Source organism: Cardiocondyla obscurior, linkage group LG14, assembly GCF_019399895.1.
Source record: "Cardiocondyla obscurior isolate alpha-2009 linkage group LG14, Cobs3.1, whole genome shotgun sequence".
Taxonomy (NCBI): Eukaryota; Metazoa; Arthropoda; class Insecta; order Hymenoptera; family Formicidae; genus Cardiocondyla; species Cardiocondyla obscurior.
The window spans coordinates 464,446-480,519 of record NC_091877.1 but is presented as its reverse complement, the minus strand read 5'-3'; the positions used below and the strand labels follow the sequence as shown (position 1 = coordinate 480,519).

At 31.8% G+C, this 16,074-nt stretch overlaps 4 protein-coding genes across 7 annotated transcripts; 2 read left to right on the top strand and 2 right to left on the bottom strand.

The window, feature by feature from the left end:
- The first annotated feature begins 223 nt into the window (after positions 1-223).
- Positions 224-3,436, top strand: LOC139108243 (pre-mRNA-splicing factor CWC25 homolog). Its single transcript, XM_070666371.1, has 6 exons — positions 224-514; positions 611-950; positions 1,039-1,199; positions 1,364-1,984; positions 2,161-2,411; positions 2,469-3,436. The coding sequence occupies exons 1-6, from the start codon at positions 497-499 to the stop codon at positions 2,581-2,583; spliced, it is 1,506 nt and encodes a 501-aa protein (XP_070522472.1). The 5' UTR covers positions 224-496; the 3' UTR covers positions 2,584-3,436.
- Positions 2,702-9,271, bottom strand: LOC139108235 (probable phosphorylase b kinase regulatory subunit beta). 4 transcript variants are annotated; one of them, XM_070666339.1, is made up of 18 exons: positions 8,909-9,268; positions 8,362-8,824; positions 7,611-7,967; positions 7,340-7,537; positions 7,118-7,256; positions 6,513-6,790; positions 6,272-6,286; positions 5,533-5,763; positions 5,185-5,372; positions 5,002-5,117; positions 4,725-4,867; positions 4,517-4,649; positions 4,295-4,437; positions 3,998-4,200; positions 3,789-3,926; positions 3,441-3,681; positions 3,236-3,343; positions 2,702-3,024 (listed from the first exon to the last, which is right to left on the bottom strand). In XM_070666339.1, the coding sequence occupies exons 1-18, from the start codon at positions 8,944-8,946 to the stop codon at positions 2,848-2,850; spliced, it is 3,309 nt and encodes a 1,102-aa protein (XP_070522440.1). In that variant the 5' UTR covers positions 8,947-9,268; the 3' UTR covers positions 2,702-2,847. The 4 variants fall into 4 exon arrangements, with proteins under 4 accessions (XP_070522440.1, XP_070522441.1, XP_070522442.1 ...); XM_070666340.1 differs by lacking the exon at positions 6,272-6,286 and having other exon boundaries at positions 8,909-9,267; XM_070666341.1 differs by lacking the exon at positions 8,909-9,268 and having other exon boundaries at positions 8,235-8,503.
- Positions 9,272-9,447: 176 nt separating this feature from the next.
- On the top strand, positions 9,448-13,936 carry Adp (WD and tetratricopeptide repeats 1). Its single transcript, XM_070666367.1, has 14 exons — positions 9,448-9,640; positions 10,048-10,171; positions 10,306-10,436; positions 10,516-10,627; positions 10,927-11,310; positions 11,396-11,516; positions 11,598-11,768; positions 11,855-11,982; positions 12,101-12,228; positions 12,325-12,405; positions 12,693-12,838; positions 12,948-13,095; positions 13,190-13,382; positions 13,450-13,936. The coding sequence occupies exons 2-14, from the start codon at positions 10,106-10,108 to the stop codon at positions 13,654-13,656; spliced, it is 2,016 nt and encodes a 671-aa protein (XP_070522468.1). The 5' UTR covers positions 9,448-9,640; positions 10,048-10,105; the 3' UTR covers positions 13,657-13,936.
- A 144-nt stretch (positions 13,937-14,080) lies between these two features.
- Bbs5 (Bardet-Biedl syndrome 5 protein) lies at positions 14,081-16,053 on the bottom strand. Its single transcript, XM_070666374.1, has 8 exons — positions 15,916-16,053; positions 15,630-15,778; positions 15,394-15,443; positions 15,193-15,320; positions 14,973-15,108; positions 14,757-14,858; positions 14,390-14,581; positions 14,081-14,316 (listed from the first exon to the last, which is right to left on the bottom strand). Exons 1-8 carry the CDS (start codon positions 16,029-16,031, stop codon positions 14,101-14,103), a joined length of 1,089 nt encoding a protein of 362 aa, XP_070522475.1. The 5' UTR covers positions 16,032-16,053; the 3' UTR covers positions 14,081-14,100.
- Positions 16,054-16,074: the final 21 nt, after the last annotated feature.

Sequence of the window (16,074 nt, the reverse complement as noted above, 5' to 3'; positions counted from 1 at the left end):
GCGCGGCTCGGCACGGCTCGAGCAAGATCGGCGATCCTCGCTCGCCGGCCATCGAAATATAAAATAACTAGATACGCATGCATCTAAAATCTAGCTCGTCATTTGCGATTGGAACGCTTCGAGTTACAAGCGGCCAATAAAAAATAAGTTTCACGCGAAACAAGCTCTCTTATTAGATGAGCGTTTCAGCGGTGTTCCAAAATCAGAATACGTCTCGTATGCGATTCAGTATAAAAAATCGTGTGTCGTAAGCTTAAGATGGCTTCAGCAAGCTCGAGCAGGCTTCAGGCGCTTCAGCTGGCTTCAGTCATTTAACTGTATTTCGATTTACTTTTTTCTCAGCGCGTGAATTTATCTTGCGCTTTTTTTCATGAATATAATATTGAGTTCAGTTTTGGAATCTTATCGCAAATATTTTTCTCATTAAGAGGGAAAAATAGTGAGTTAGAAAAGTGATTATTTATTCTGATTTATTTGGTGTTGTGAATATATCAAGATGGGAGGTGGAAATTTAGTAAGTATTATAATTTATTTACAAAGAAAAGAAATTATTTAAAAATCAAGAATACAATTTGTCTTATATTTTAAATAACATTGTATATATTTATAGAATTCGAAAAAGGCATGGCATCCATCTAGTGTAAAAAATATGGAAAAGAAAAGAAAGGCAGAACAACAGAACAGTCAAGAGAATATGAGGATAGCCAAGTTAAAGAAAAGCATTGAAATGGAAAGAGACATGGAAGATTTAAAAAGGAGATGTGCTATTGAACAAGGTGTAGAAGAAAAGTATGATAAGAAATTAGATTGGATGTATAAAGGACCAAATCAGATAATTAACAGAGAAGAATATCTGTTGGGAAGGCCAGTTGATAAGGCATTTGAGCAAATGCAACAGGCAGAAAAAGATGTGGAGCAAAATAAAACATCAAAGAATCATGTTGAATATGGTGAATATAGATACTGTATAAATATGTATATATAATTGATGAACAAGTATTTGAATAACAGATTTTTGTAATACTAATATGGTTTCAGAATGCATTCCACCATCACTACGATTTTTCTCTGGCAATGAACAAGTGGATTTGGCTAGAAAAATGCAAGAAGATCCTCTATATGTTATAAAAAAGAAAGAAATAGAGACCAGAAATCAGCTTCTGAAAAATCCTGTTAAATTAAAACAACTTAAGGAATTAGTAAGTACACTGATATAGATATTTATATTGTTATATTTTTGCAAAATTAAAAATTCCTTTAATTTAAATTTTGACAAAATTAATTGCTGTATTGTTTATGCCGAATATTTATATATACTGCACCTACCTTCATTAATATATGTATAATTTATATAATTTTATAGCTGGAGCAACAATCTACTAAAAACAAAAGTCAAAAAAAGAAAAAAAAATTGAAAGAGGATAGTAGTGAAGATGAGGTAAACTTAGATCTCTTGTTAACCACGAAATATAAACAATTGAAAGATAATATTAGTACGAAAGATTTGATAAAATCGATGAAAAAAATAAAGCATAAAGAAACAAAAGCGTTAAAAAAGCGTTATCGCGATTCTGAAAGCGAAGAGGATAGCAATAGTGACCACGTTTCTGTTAAAAAAAAACGGCACAAACGGCGAAAAAAGCAAAAGAGAAATACGAGTGATAGTGAAAGTGACAGTGATAGTACTGATAGTAGTACTGATAGTAATAGTAAAAGTATTGTTAAACTGCAGAAAGAAGATAGTAAAAAGAAACATGATAAATTGTATTTAAAGAGCGATATAAAACTAGACGATTATGAGAAACGGGTCAGAAAAACAAAAACCAGTGAAGATAAAAACTCAAGGTATGAGGAAAGTAAAAGGTATAAAGAATATAGTACAAGCAGTAAACGACGATATGATAATAACGAACCAAGAGATAGTTCAAGAAATAAATACGATGATAAAAGAAAATACTCGGCAACAAGACAAAATGATACAATGGTGAGTTTTTAACTTAAAACAATTTTTCCGCGTGCGCGTTCACGTAAAAAAGAAAGTTTATATTCTACATGTATTTAAAAAAAAAAGAAAAGTTTTTTCTTTACATTTATTTAAAGATAAAAACGTTTTATCGACGTTTTAAGAATAAAAAAAATTTAAATTAATTTTTATTTCAGATATCTAATAGTAAAAAAATCCCGACTACTAAATCTATTTCCGGCAGTGATAAATTTAAGGATAGAAACCAAGATAAATATAAGTCAAAAGTAGGATCAGGTCTTACTGAAAAAGAAAAGGAACAACGACGTAAAGAAATGATGGCAAACGCAGTGTGGCGTGATAAAGAAAGGGAGAAGAATGTAAAAGTATATCGCGAACAAGAAAAAAAGGAAGAACAAAATACGTCATACAATAAGGATTTCATTAGGTATGTAATATATTTTTTTTACTCTAATATAAAATTAAAACTGGATCTCTATTGCAGGAAACAACTAGTTGTCGCGACGGAAATGGGTACCGTTGCATCTAGAATTAAAGCTAATATAAATAATATACAACGTTTCGGTCAAACAATGAATACAAATTTTGCTAAAAGATGATTTGTAAATTTGATCATAGATTTTGTGCAACAGTGCTGTAATTTCCATGTATAATTTATACATAATCGTGAAAATGTTTTAAAGTATATTTTTACTATGTGGGAAGTAAGTATTAAAATTTTGTCGAATTATTGTATTCTCGCTTCATGTGAATATAACGTTTACATAATGAGATATATTACACGTTTATATACAATACATTCTTGCAAACATTAAATAACAAATTTTCATATCTAATTTCAACAATTAACAATTTCGATATAACTATGTAATTTTACACATTTCACGAGTCGACTCGATGACATCTGGATCTCCAACAGTTGTCATGCAACCGCCGGTTAAGACATTGTTAACTATAGCCCTGGCAAGATATCCTGTACTTACCGAATAATGCGCGGAGAAAAATGACGATTTGTCATCGACATTTGACACATTATGATCCTGTGAATATACCATAAATATACAAAATTGTACGAAAATTTAAAAAATTAATATTTTTCATTAATATAGATTAATTTTAGTTTAACTTATTTATCTTTTTTAAATTCTTAAAGCTAAAAGTTAAAAGATAAAAAGTAAATCAGACCAGTAATAAAGTTAATTTACATCGATAAAAATGGGTTTTACAAATATATATACACACGTGTATTACCTTGCAGTACATAATAAAGCTATCTTCCACAAGTTGATTAAGATCCAGCTGTTTTTGAAAGCTTAACTCTGGATTTCGAAGTAGAATTGTGGACATGATACTTAAGAGCTGTAACCATGCAATTAAAATAATTATTTTTCTTTTATACAAATTATAAAATGTAAATGCTACAACTAAAGAAATAAAAGGAACAAAAGTTAATTACTTCGACTATGATTTGACGATATTCCGGTAGTTGCACATAATGCAATAAAGATTCCACGAGTAGAGCAAATGTAAGCTCAGAGCGAGTCATACTGGACAATGTTGTTTGCTGAGGAAGTTCTTGTCCGTTTACTACGATACCACCGGGACAGCGCATTAAAACTTCCCATACTTGATTGTAGAAATGAGGTGGTACTCTACACAAGCAGCCTTCAATTTTTCGACGACCAAGCACCGTCAAACTGTTGATGAAAGGTATAGTTAATTTACAATGTGATAGATTTTTTTTTAACAATGCTCGTACAAAGTAGAACGGGAATATTATTAAATATTAATTATTCGACATTACTTTTCCTTATGAGCCCATTCTTTTACTGTCAACACTTTGATAAGGAACTGTCGGACTTCGTAAGGGCTATAATTCTCAATCGGCTTAGCGTCTTTTACAAACATCTGTAAGTAAAGTTTCATAGCTTCCAAGACCCACCTAAACATATGAAATAATAACTATGTTTTTTCGTATAACAAGAGATAAATATGATTAAAATATTGTTTTACCCGATGCGTATTTTTAATATGCCTTTGAACATTTCTGGATTAGTGCCGATAAGTCGACCGCAATATAACAGAATTTCTTGTTGAAGTACAGCCTGCACTGTGTTATGCGGTTGTATCGTGGAATACATCACCGATTGTATTTCTGCTGGTGTCATGGGTTTGTCAAATACTGTTTCTTTTTGACCAATTACTCCAACCGCGATCTGGCACAATTAATAATATATTGTAGGAGTAAAAAAAAAAAAAGTAAAATTTAGAACTTGTACGTATTTAATTATTTAATTAATTAATTAATACCTGTTTGCCTTTCACCAAAACACCGGTAATAAAAGGACTAATGCTATCTACGGTGTGGTTCAATAGACTGCTACAATAACGCACGGCCATCCAGAATCTTAAAGATCCAGCTTGTTGATATAACGATCGTAAATGATCGCGAACTAAAAAAATAATAAAAACGCGTGGTTAAAGATAACGAAAATTAAAGTTTAATAGAAGAAAAAAAAAGATATAAAATACCTGTCATTCCATTGATTACATAATTAATTCCTTCTCGTTTTACTAGAATGCCATATAATTGACACTTAGCATACAAGCCGATGCTATTGCGAAGTTCATTTAATACGTTGCCGAGAGATTCATTTAACATATACTGAAAATATTTACCAATTGTTAATTACAGATGCTTTTGTTCAATTAAAAATTGAAATTAAAAATGATTCCATACGGAATAATCCTTGATAGTTTCGGAGTAAGTGATGGCCTTTGGAACATCAGTGAGACTTTGATAGCCAATATAATCATGCTGCAGTTGTTTAAATTGTGTTAAATCCAGATCAGTCTCCATGATGTTTACAAAGTCCAAATGTTCTGCGCGGAATTAACATAATTTTATTATAAATATCATATACTAAAGCGCGAATGCAAATAGCTCAATTAATGTTTTATTTTAGATTAATATTTTTTTACTTTACAGAAATCGATATTATATAAATTAATATTACCGATACAGGAAGATGAGATTAGATTTTGCAATCGGCCAATGCGTACTTTTGTTTTATCACAGTAGCCTTTTTTTAACATCGCGAAAAGGTCTAACATCTTTTTAAATTGCGGATCTCTAAAAAAATTTTTTCCAATATAAGCTAACGTTCGAGTATAACTCATTCACAAGTGTACAAACTTACCGCATATGTTCTTCTCGTATTAAAAGACATATAGTAGGTCGACCGGAGAGACGCCAATACTTGCCTACGAACTGTAATTCCGTTTTGATATCATCAATCAGCAAAGCCATGTCTCTATATAAATAAAATTCAGAAACTTCGAAGATCAAAGGGTAACAAAGCACTGTCATCCCGCAGACTCTATATATCTGTACATAGAAAAAAAATGTATTTATTAATGGTATTTTACAAACACTATTTTATTATTTAATAGTATACTTATTTAATAAATATAAAAAAATGAATAAAATAAAAGAAAGCATATGCGATTCTTTTATTTTAATTTTTTAAGCAGAAAATATCACATACTTTGCTTGTACCTAAAGAGCCTATTGGCCGTGCAGGTCGCCCGTGAAGATCCAATTTCTTGTTTACTCCCAATTTTTGGTAAACCTTTACTAGCTGCGTAGATGAAAGAATTTGAACAGGTTCTACTTCATGCGGCGTTTGCGTCTGAATACCATACGTCGCCATCATAGCTTGCAATCGCATAGATTCTGCGATCAAAACTATTTGTACTACTAGATCTGTATGAGTACCCTGGTACAGAGAATAACAATGCTCGTAAATCACATTTGGTATAAATTAAAATAATATAAAAATATTTTTAGTTATATAAAAAAATACAATTAAAAAAAAGATTTATTTATATGTTTAATCTGCATAAGTTTATAACAAGCTTGAAAAATATGAGAGAAATAACAAATTGCAAACAAAAATCATATGTCAGGCATTTTATTACATTATCACATGCCGAGTTGTAATAACGTATAACTTCACTAATGATGCATAAAAAATAAAAATCTATACATCGTTCAACGTAGTAACGTATTACCACCGAAATATTCAACTTGATATTACAAATGTAGTTATAAGTATTTAAACGTGTAATTTAAATACTTAAATTTTTAATTAAAATTACATTTAATATATGCGCTATATATACGCACAGTCCGAAATTATTCTTTCGTTGAACAATGTATAAATATTTATTATATTATATCGTACTATCATATATTGCAGCAAACTTATATTTCAAATTACTTACAATGGTAGGTTTTGCCTGTGTAGAACATAATAAAAATTTATTAACTTTTGATCATATAATTATTACTTTTTGATCATAAGTTATAAAAAATAATAATTTAAAAAATAGTTTAATACTTTATAAAATTATTATCAGTCAATATAATTTAGGCCTGGCTCCCGTGAGCGCCTATAGATATAAAACGCGCAAAAATGACATTAAAAAAATTTATGTTATGAAATATATAATTTTTTTTTCCTACCTGGAAAGCGGAATATCTTCCTGCTCGTCTCGGTCGATTGTACGATGGGAGGTATCGGCGAATCGGATCTAATTCATTAATGTGCAAAAGACCAGCAGTGAGCAGCTGTGCAATTACAAACATAGCTTGATTCCATAAGTATATCGGAGTAGCTTCTTGATCTCCAGTCCTAATGCCTCTTCCTTCATCACTGGGTAATCGATAGGTGCTGCATGGCTCATTCCTTTCATTTTCCAAATTTTCCACGGGTACATAATAGTACATAGGAATTACTGGATCTATATTGCATAGAATAAATCGATGGGTAATCGATATCCCGCAGGTACGCTGAAAGGCAGATATGGCGACGGCAGATAGCGAACGTGACTTTAGCGTCGTGTGCGTCGAGTTTCACATGAACCGCATGTATATACCGCGCCGGCCGGTTTGCCGATGACCGATTTTTCCCCGTTTTCTCATCCCCTGCCTCTGCTGCCTAGGATTACGCACGCAACTAGCCGCTTTTGCCGCAAAAAACGCGATATTTGCCCTTCGGTGTACCATCTCCCAGCAGGCGTTTCGTAAATTAGATGCTTATTTTCTAACAAGGAGAAAAAACTACGAACCTCCATTAAAATCCTTATAGACTCTTGCTTTCAATAAATTTTGATACTCTTCCACTTGCTCCGTTAAACTCTTGAATACACCGTCTATTATCATAAAGATATAAAATAATGGCCATTCGCATTCGATGTTATCGAAATCCTACTAAAACAAAACAGTTATTCTGTTAATTATTCTATTAAAATATATAACGTAATTGCAATAAATATTGTAAATTTTAGAACCTTGATTTCGCCAGATTTATAATATCGTCGCTGTTTGTCCTCCAATACAGTTTTATAACCATCTCTCCCGAATCGTTTGAAACCATAATTCCCTTTTAGTCTATGAATTATGTTCGATTTTGTTTCGTTGTACAGTACTTCTTCATGAGTTGCAAAAGCAGGGAAGGATATTGTCGAAAGCAGGGCTGCATCCACACTCTAGAAATTATAATATATTATTATAAAAATTAGTCTAAACATTTTATAAGTAAGATTAGATTAGGTTGTTTACTTTTGAGCTGGATTCTCTTGGAAGCATAGTTTCGAAAATGCTACGATTGCGATTGTGAGCATCAATATCGACATATATCACGGACCATGATGCACCTTTCTCCCCGAATAAATTACAGCCATTAATTGCTTCCAATGCACTCTTTGCAATTCCAATAGAGCTTGCGTGAATCTCAGGGGTTCCGTCGTTATATCGACTTCCACGTTCCCATATACCGTAATCAGGTGTGCGATATGCTCTCTCAACATAATATACTAAATTTTGTACAAAGGCCACCTCATCTTGTATATATATAATTTGTAGTCCAGACGAAATCATTTGCACTAAGAATATTAAGTAAAGAGACACGACATCGATCTAAATTGAACAGATAGTAATATTTTTTACGGTTACATAACAATAAAAAAATATATCGGTCTTAATCATATTTAATTTTAATATCAATATAAATAACTATTTTCTGTATTTGCAATTGTTTAAAAAAATGTAAAGATATATATGCTCAAATGTTTGGGTAAAAAATAATTAAAAAGCTACTGTGATAACAAGACAAATTGATTGAAGCATGGTTCATTGCAAGCATGATTAAATGTACAATATAATATTTTAAAGGTTTAAACATACTTAAAAATGTTGCTGCAGCCAAAGATAAATCCAAGTTTTTATATAACAATATAAATATAATTTACTATATCTGATTGTATGTATATAATATATATATGTGTAAAAGTTAAATTTATCGAATGTTTACTTGCAAGTGATGATACTCAGCATCTTGATAGATCTCATCACCAGTATCCAAATGGAACTTACAGTGTAATGCAAATCGATCACATTGATTTTTTTTAAATAGCTCTATTCTAGACGATTGTTTTATCCAACATTCCAAGATTCCTCGCATACATTTTACCGCAGACTGTCCCAATTCGTATGATTTACCGCGATCGTCGTCTATACGTCTGTAAGCTTGATACAAGCTCCATATGGCAGCAGCGCAATATATACTTTCGCGTACACTGCCAACTTTACGATCGTTCGAAATTTGCGGGAATAAACCAGTTATACAGCTTTGATATCGTAATAATTGCCTCTTAACAATTCCGTAGTATATATCCAATTGTTTGACCGTATCTTCGTAATTGGATATCTTGAGAAACATATCGGCATCGATATCTATGACACTACCTTGACGTATATTTCTGTTCTGCAGAATCCTGAAAAATTAATTATTAATAATTATCTCCTCTTCATTAACAATTTCTCATTTCTTTTAATCTCGAAAAATGACAATAACTGACCTCTTTACACTTGACGGTGGTGTCAACGAAGTAGCCATTTTATACAAAGTATATAATTAACTAATTTTAGTTTAATATTTTTATGGCAAAGTTCTCAAGCGTATATTAAAATATACCGACAGTACTATGAATCTATAATTATATACAATATAGATTTTTATTACTTAAATAATTATTACTGATTACGTGCATCCTACGACGGTCTCTCCGCGACTAAAGTCACCCGTTACGATTACATTACCCAACATTTACCAATTCGTGCGACGAAGAAATACATATTTTTGTATAAAGGCTATCTTACATTGGACGCGATAAGCGGCAAACGATATCCAATGAGAGATCTGATTTTGCCTCGAAGGCTGACGTAATAGCCGCGCAGTGGAGGATCCTCTGATTGGATTCCCTACATGTTCCACACGAAACTGATTTTCTATTGGCTCCTCTGCAAACTTTAACCAGTTTATTTTTGGGTTGGTACAACTAACGACACTCTCTCTCTTTTTCTCTCCCGTGCTCACCTCTCTGTACTCTTTCCACCCGTCGTTACTTTTTATTATACTTTCTAGAGTATTTTATATCCATATTTCAACGAAAAGTAAGATAACTACTCTGCTGCTTCTTATGCTATTCGTTTTATATTGTGCATTTAATCATGCGAGAAACAAATAGCCGAATAAAATGTACGAGTCGACTAACGATGTGGAACTCAGGCGTAAAGCTTTAAATAAGCAGGTAAGTCTACCTTGCGTCTTTCATACTCGCGTCTTTCGAAAATGTATTTATAAACGTTAAAATGTCACATGTAATACAGTCGCTATCACTGAATTATTTCGCATCTGCAGTGTGTTTGTACATGTACACTTTTATTTTACTTAAACGTAGCTTGAGCTTTCTTTTAATGATTGCAATTATGGTTATGACAACATATACATATGCATATTATTGAGACGAGCTTTGGTTCTCCTACATCTTTATGAAAATGTTTGTCGTAAGAGATCTAAGAATAACGTTAGGACTCGGATGTTATTTTATTGTTTAAAATGTTGCTTCTTTTTTTATTTATTCAAATTTAATTATAGTTTTTAAGACAGAAAAAAATTATTCAAAATTATTAATTACACATTTTATTTGTTTTTCAGGGAATACTAATTTAAATTGTGCCACTATTCATATAAATAACAAATATTTTCCATTAAAATGTTTCCTAGTATCCAGAGAAAGGACTATAGAGTTCTGGATTTAGTACGTCAAAGAGAGATACAAGTAAGTATTAAGATCTTCAGTATATTTCTATGTGCTATTATTTTTAATTATTTTTTAATTTTTTTAAATTTAATATTTAAATATATTTTAATATATTCGCGATTTTATATAATTATGATGTATGCTTAATGCAGGACTCAGTGACACATACAATTCTACAAAAACTACATGTTACTGAAAATTTAATATCACGTTTGGGTTTAGAAAAGGAACTGAATGGTCATTCAGGATGTGTTAATTGTTTAGAATGGAATGAGAGTGGGCAGTATGTATTTATATTACACTTCTACATTTTTGTTGTGTTAAATAATTTTATTAATGATGGTGTAATCTTATTTCTACAGAGTTCTTGCATCAGCATCAGATGACAAAGATATTATATTATGGGACCCTTTTCGTTATGAAAAAAAATTAGTACTTCATTCAGGCCATCGCGGAAATATTTTTTCTGTAAAAGTGAGTTAATTATAATTAAAAATTTTTTTTTATGTGAATATTAGATTTTGAATAATTTTTTCAAAGCTGTTTTATACATGAAATTATTTAATCCTTTGACTGCAAAATACTCGCGGTCCGTACGGACGGCGCGCGGCTGCCGCTGAGCGCGAATTTGCGTCCACAGTCTATCGTCTATATCGATAGATTTCGCTGGACGCATATACGCGCCCATAGCACTCAAAGGGTTAAAAAAAAATATATTACTTTCAAGATTACGCGAAATATTTATTTTAATATTATTTGTATTTATTTTTTAGTTTATGCCAAAATCAAATGACAGTGTACTGGTGTCAGGTGCAGGGGATTGTAGAATTCGAGTCCACGATCTTACACTGTCTGAACCCATATTCACCTGTAAATGCCACAAACAGCGTATCAAGCGTATCGCTACTGTTCCCAGTATACCATTTTTGTTTTGGAGCGCGGCTGAAGATGGTCTTTTTTTACAATACGACATTCGTACGCCACATGTGTGCAAGAGTAACGATCACACCGTTCTCGTGAATTTAATATATCATACAAATTGTTATTCAGAAGGCAAATGTATTGCTGTAAATCCGAGGAAACCTGAACTAATAGCCATCGGCGCTAACGACGCTTACATCAGAATGTATGATCGACGAATGATAAAACTCTCACAGGTTCTTTTTATTCTTGATTTTGAATTAATAAGTTTTACAACCGCAACGTAACGTAATTCCAATCGTTTCCACCTTGAAATTGTAGGTCCCGCCGTCTCCTTCTATTCACGATAATTCGAACGGAGCAGATATTAGCACGTATCGAGCAGGCAAAGGCGATCCGGATGATAATATTCCACTGGGTTGCGTGCAATACTTTATTGCAGGTTTGATTTTCCAGCTTATATAAATATTAAAGATGCTTTGCCTTTATCCCTACTTATCTTTTTCACTGATATAATAAACAGGCCATCTTCGCTTTCGTGACAGCACTAGGAGCATTACAACCACATATTTGACATTCAGTGATGATGGAAATGAGCTGCTTGTGAATATGGGTGGAGAACAGATTTATCTGTTTGATATTAATGATTCAAACAATTCCAAAACCTTTGTTGGTTCATCATGGAAACATTCAGGTAATTTTCGATGTTTTTGTGCTATCACAAGTAAATTAATATTGTGTGTATATTAATTAATACTGATTAATATTGATATGTGATAGGATTGATTGAACAAGATCAAACAATTGATAAGTATTATGAAAAGTCAAACGACACAGACGATACGAAAGATTTTATAGATAAAAATATAAAGTTATTACCACCACACGTTGAAGAAATAAAGCGTTTAGTAAGTCTGTACAGAATTATCGTATGTGTACAAGTAAATGAGTGAAAATTGCATAGTATATTAAAAAGATTAAAAATAAATTGTAATTTATATTAATATAATGCTTTTTTATTTACAGGCAAACGAGGGCTTTGAACAGAAGAAATATTCACTAGCGATTAACTTGTATAATAAAGCAATCTCGAACTGTCCAACGGCAGCGGTATTGTTCGCTAATCGAGCAGCTGCTTATATGAAACGTGCTTGGTAATTATTCTCGCTGATAACAGTATGTATAAGATAAATATTTATAAAGTTGAGTATATACATGTATATAAGCGTGCGTAATTGTGATATTCCTAGGGATGGTGATATTTATGCTGCTTTACGAGATTGCAAGACGACATTGCTTCTTGATCCAGAACACGTAAAAGCTCATTTTAGGTAAAATCAATTCATACCTACATACACTCGCGGGCGCGTACACGCACGCACACATACACGCGTAAAATAATAATTACAAATAAAAATAAAAAATTATGACACAAAATAGATGGTCGTATATAAAAATTTTATTATCTTTAAAATCGCAATTACCGTGAAAACTTGCAGCTTTGTATTTGCATTTGCATTTTCAAGTAGCTTAGCATATCTGAATTTTTCAATTCTTAACCCTTTACATTTAAATGTATATTATTGAAATTCATTAATTTATTTACACGTGTGTGCAGATTGGCACGTTGTCTGTTTGATTTAAATCAATCAATTGAAGCTGACAAGGTCCTCAAGAATTTTCAACAAAAATTTCCAGAATACGCATCGAATTCAGCATGTAGAGCATTAAAGATGGACATAAAAGAAGCTATCGATAACGCCGGTAACATTTTTATCATTTTTATATTACTGACGAGATTTAAATGGATTTTACATCCGTATACATATGTCACGATTTACTTGTCATTGCTAATACTTAAAAAAAAATTTAGGTAAAGATATCACGCAAACGAGGCAGACGTGTTTATCGCTATCAGAGTACGAGCAAGAATGGAGACGCAATACAATCGACTATAAAATGAGATTTTGTGGTCATTGTAATACTACGACCGATATAAAGGAAGCAAACTTTTTTGGAAAGTAAGCGGTGGAATTTTAATAATTATCTTTGCCTCAATTTCTGAATTCTATTATTAATGTAAAATTTATTTTGATGTTAACTTTTTTTTTTAAGCAATGGTCAATATATAGTGGCTGGGTCGGATGATGGTTCATTTTTTATTTGGGATCGTAACACCACCAATATTGTACGCGTATTACGAGGAGATGAAAGGATCGTTAATTGCTTACAACCACACCCATCTATGTGTTTATTAGCTACTAGTGGCATTGATCCAGTAATCAGATTATGGAGCCCATGGCCAGAGGTAGTTTAAAATTTTTTTTTTTCTTAGTTTATTGCATATATAATAAATATACGTATATACATTGCAGGATGGCAGTGTGAATGAAAGAGAAATTCAAAATTTAGATGATGCTGCATCAGCCAATCAAATACGCATGAACAGTGATCCATTCGAATTAATGCTTATGAACATGGGATATAGATTCCCTGTTCCCCAGCATGAATTTAGTGACGAAGACAGTGAAGATCAACATGATCAGCCAATAACACCAGCTTTAAACTGTAGACCAAGTTAAATTTTGCAAGAGACACACAAAAAGGAACGCATTAACAGTGGCTAGGTAATTGAGAATTTATCCTAATATACGTGCTATGTTACACTTCGATCTTAATTATTTAATTATTTTTCACTGATACGTCTCGAAGCACTTTTGTTGTATAATAATGTAACGAGCCAAACATCTTAGTAGGATCAAAGGTGAAAATAGAATCTTATTTATCAGGCATTTTGTGGATATATTGTTAACAAATGTAAAAAACTTGAACAAGAACTATTACATTTCAAGATTCTTATAAGATGTAGTTAATAATATATCATGTTATATCTCTTTGTATAAAATGGATTTATTTTTATTCCCTACAGGATATAATAAGAGAGAACATAAATGTCATAAATTTTATTTATAGTATAGGCTTTTGGAGAAATTTAAAATTTTTGAAAATTTAATTATATTATTAAATTAATTAGCGCCCGATGATACAAGTTCCCATAAACTTTGCAACGTGCTACCTTCTCTTGGCTCTTCCGCTGCAAGTCCTAAATAAATTGAAAAATTTGGCTTTCTTTGCCCTGTTTCCCCCTCAGAAAAATAATATCCAAATACGTTCGATATTTCAGCTTGATTATCTTGTATCTCGGTGAAATGTTCTACATTAATCTCTTCTTGCAAAGGTGCCTATAGCGAAAATAATTGTTTTCAAGTAAATATCGATGAAATATATATTAATTATATATTTACTACGAGGTACCTGATGTTCAAATGTATATTCCACACCAAAGATGGGAAATTTGTCGAACTCTGAACGAAGTATCGATACTTCTTTATGAGTAATATGGAGTTGCTGTAAAGGGTTGACACGAAATCCTAAAACGTACCCTCCGCTGGCTTCTGTACTTAAAATTACCAAAGTTGGTCCAAATTTCGAAGTTCTTATAGTAATCTACAGAAAATTTATTTACGTGATATACATAAAGTTTCTTATGTCTCTGAAATTTATTTATTTATTCTGACATCTTTAATTATTTTGTATGTAAAGTATAAATCTTATATTAATATTCCAACAATTTAATTTATTATCGTTTACAACATGCTTATGCATGTAGTGTAATACTTACATTTCCGATTGTAAGATAAGGAATCGATACGTTAAACTGATGATTTACATCCGCATACCATACTAAACGTATATTAGTTATGATAAAAGTCCCGATATTTCCCTTTAAAACAATTATTTCTTATAATAAAATATAATACTATAATTCATATAAAAAAAGATTTTACATTTACAGTCGTGCAGTGAAGATTAGAAATTAAAATTATTCAAGAGAGACCTGTTCAATAGATAAATTCCAAACGTCCTGTACGGAAGAATGTACTTTTTCTTGAGGTAATAAAACCAATCGATTTTCACGTATAATACCGCTTCTCAATTTAATTTCTCTATAGATTTTCGACGATACGTAAGCTCTGTAACAGATATTTTGTAGAAGCAATTACTATGACTGCCAACAGCAATCGTGTTATTATCGAACGGATCACTAGTATTATCACCTGTAAACACCTATGACAGAAGTATAATGCCTTGTACTTTTGGTATCGTGATTCGTGAATATAAATTCATACCGACAATTTCGAAACGAAGTCAGTACATGAAGAGCTTGTACATACGCGCCGTGAATCTAAAAGAAAAAATTGCTCCAAACCGCTGTCTAGCAACAGGAGTTATATATTTACAACAAAATACATTCTTACCGTATGAAGAATTTTTGTATTCACTGCGACAAATGTATTATATCCTATACCTACGTACAAATCGTAACGAGATTGTTAAATACATCTTATTTCTTTGAAAGCAATACTTATAAGTTAGATAAAGAGACGTTAAAATTATATGTTTTTATAAAGTTTATACTCCCGAAACTTAGGAATGAATATATAAATACATGTTTCGTGTTTTTTATATATGTGCTCATAATCTTATTTTATACTCAAGTTAATCCGTGGTAAAGATAAAGAATGCCATATGACTCTCAGGTTGGTGACAATCAATCTTCCTAAATCCCCGGCGTTGCCTTTTGTATCTTCAATCATATCAAGTTTATCGACGGTGAGTTCACCAGGTCGTAACCGCATATTACTGCCGTACAAAAAAAAAAAAAAAATAATAATAAAAAAGATACAATTTTTTTTTCTCGACAAACGACACTTATGGTCGCTATTTCAGCGGCTTCTAACAGCTCGGTAATTAAAAATTACTGAATATTATATAATTACGAATGAGAAATGTCAAATTTGACTTCGTTGTCTTGCCACATTACGCTCGTCCAGGGTAGATAAGGCGACACAACGACGTTGCAGTAGACAGCGAACTCGTGGACTCTGACTGGCATTTGTGGAAATCAATATCATGTATGTTGTCATACCTACAGGTAT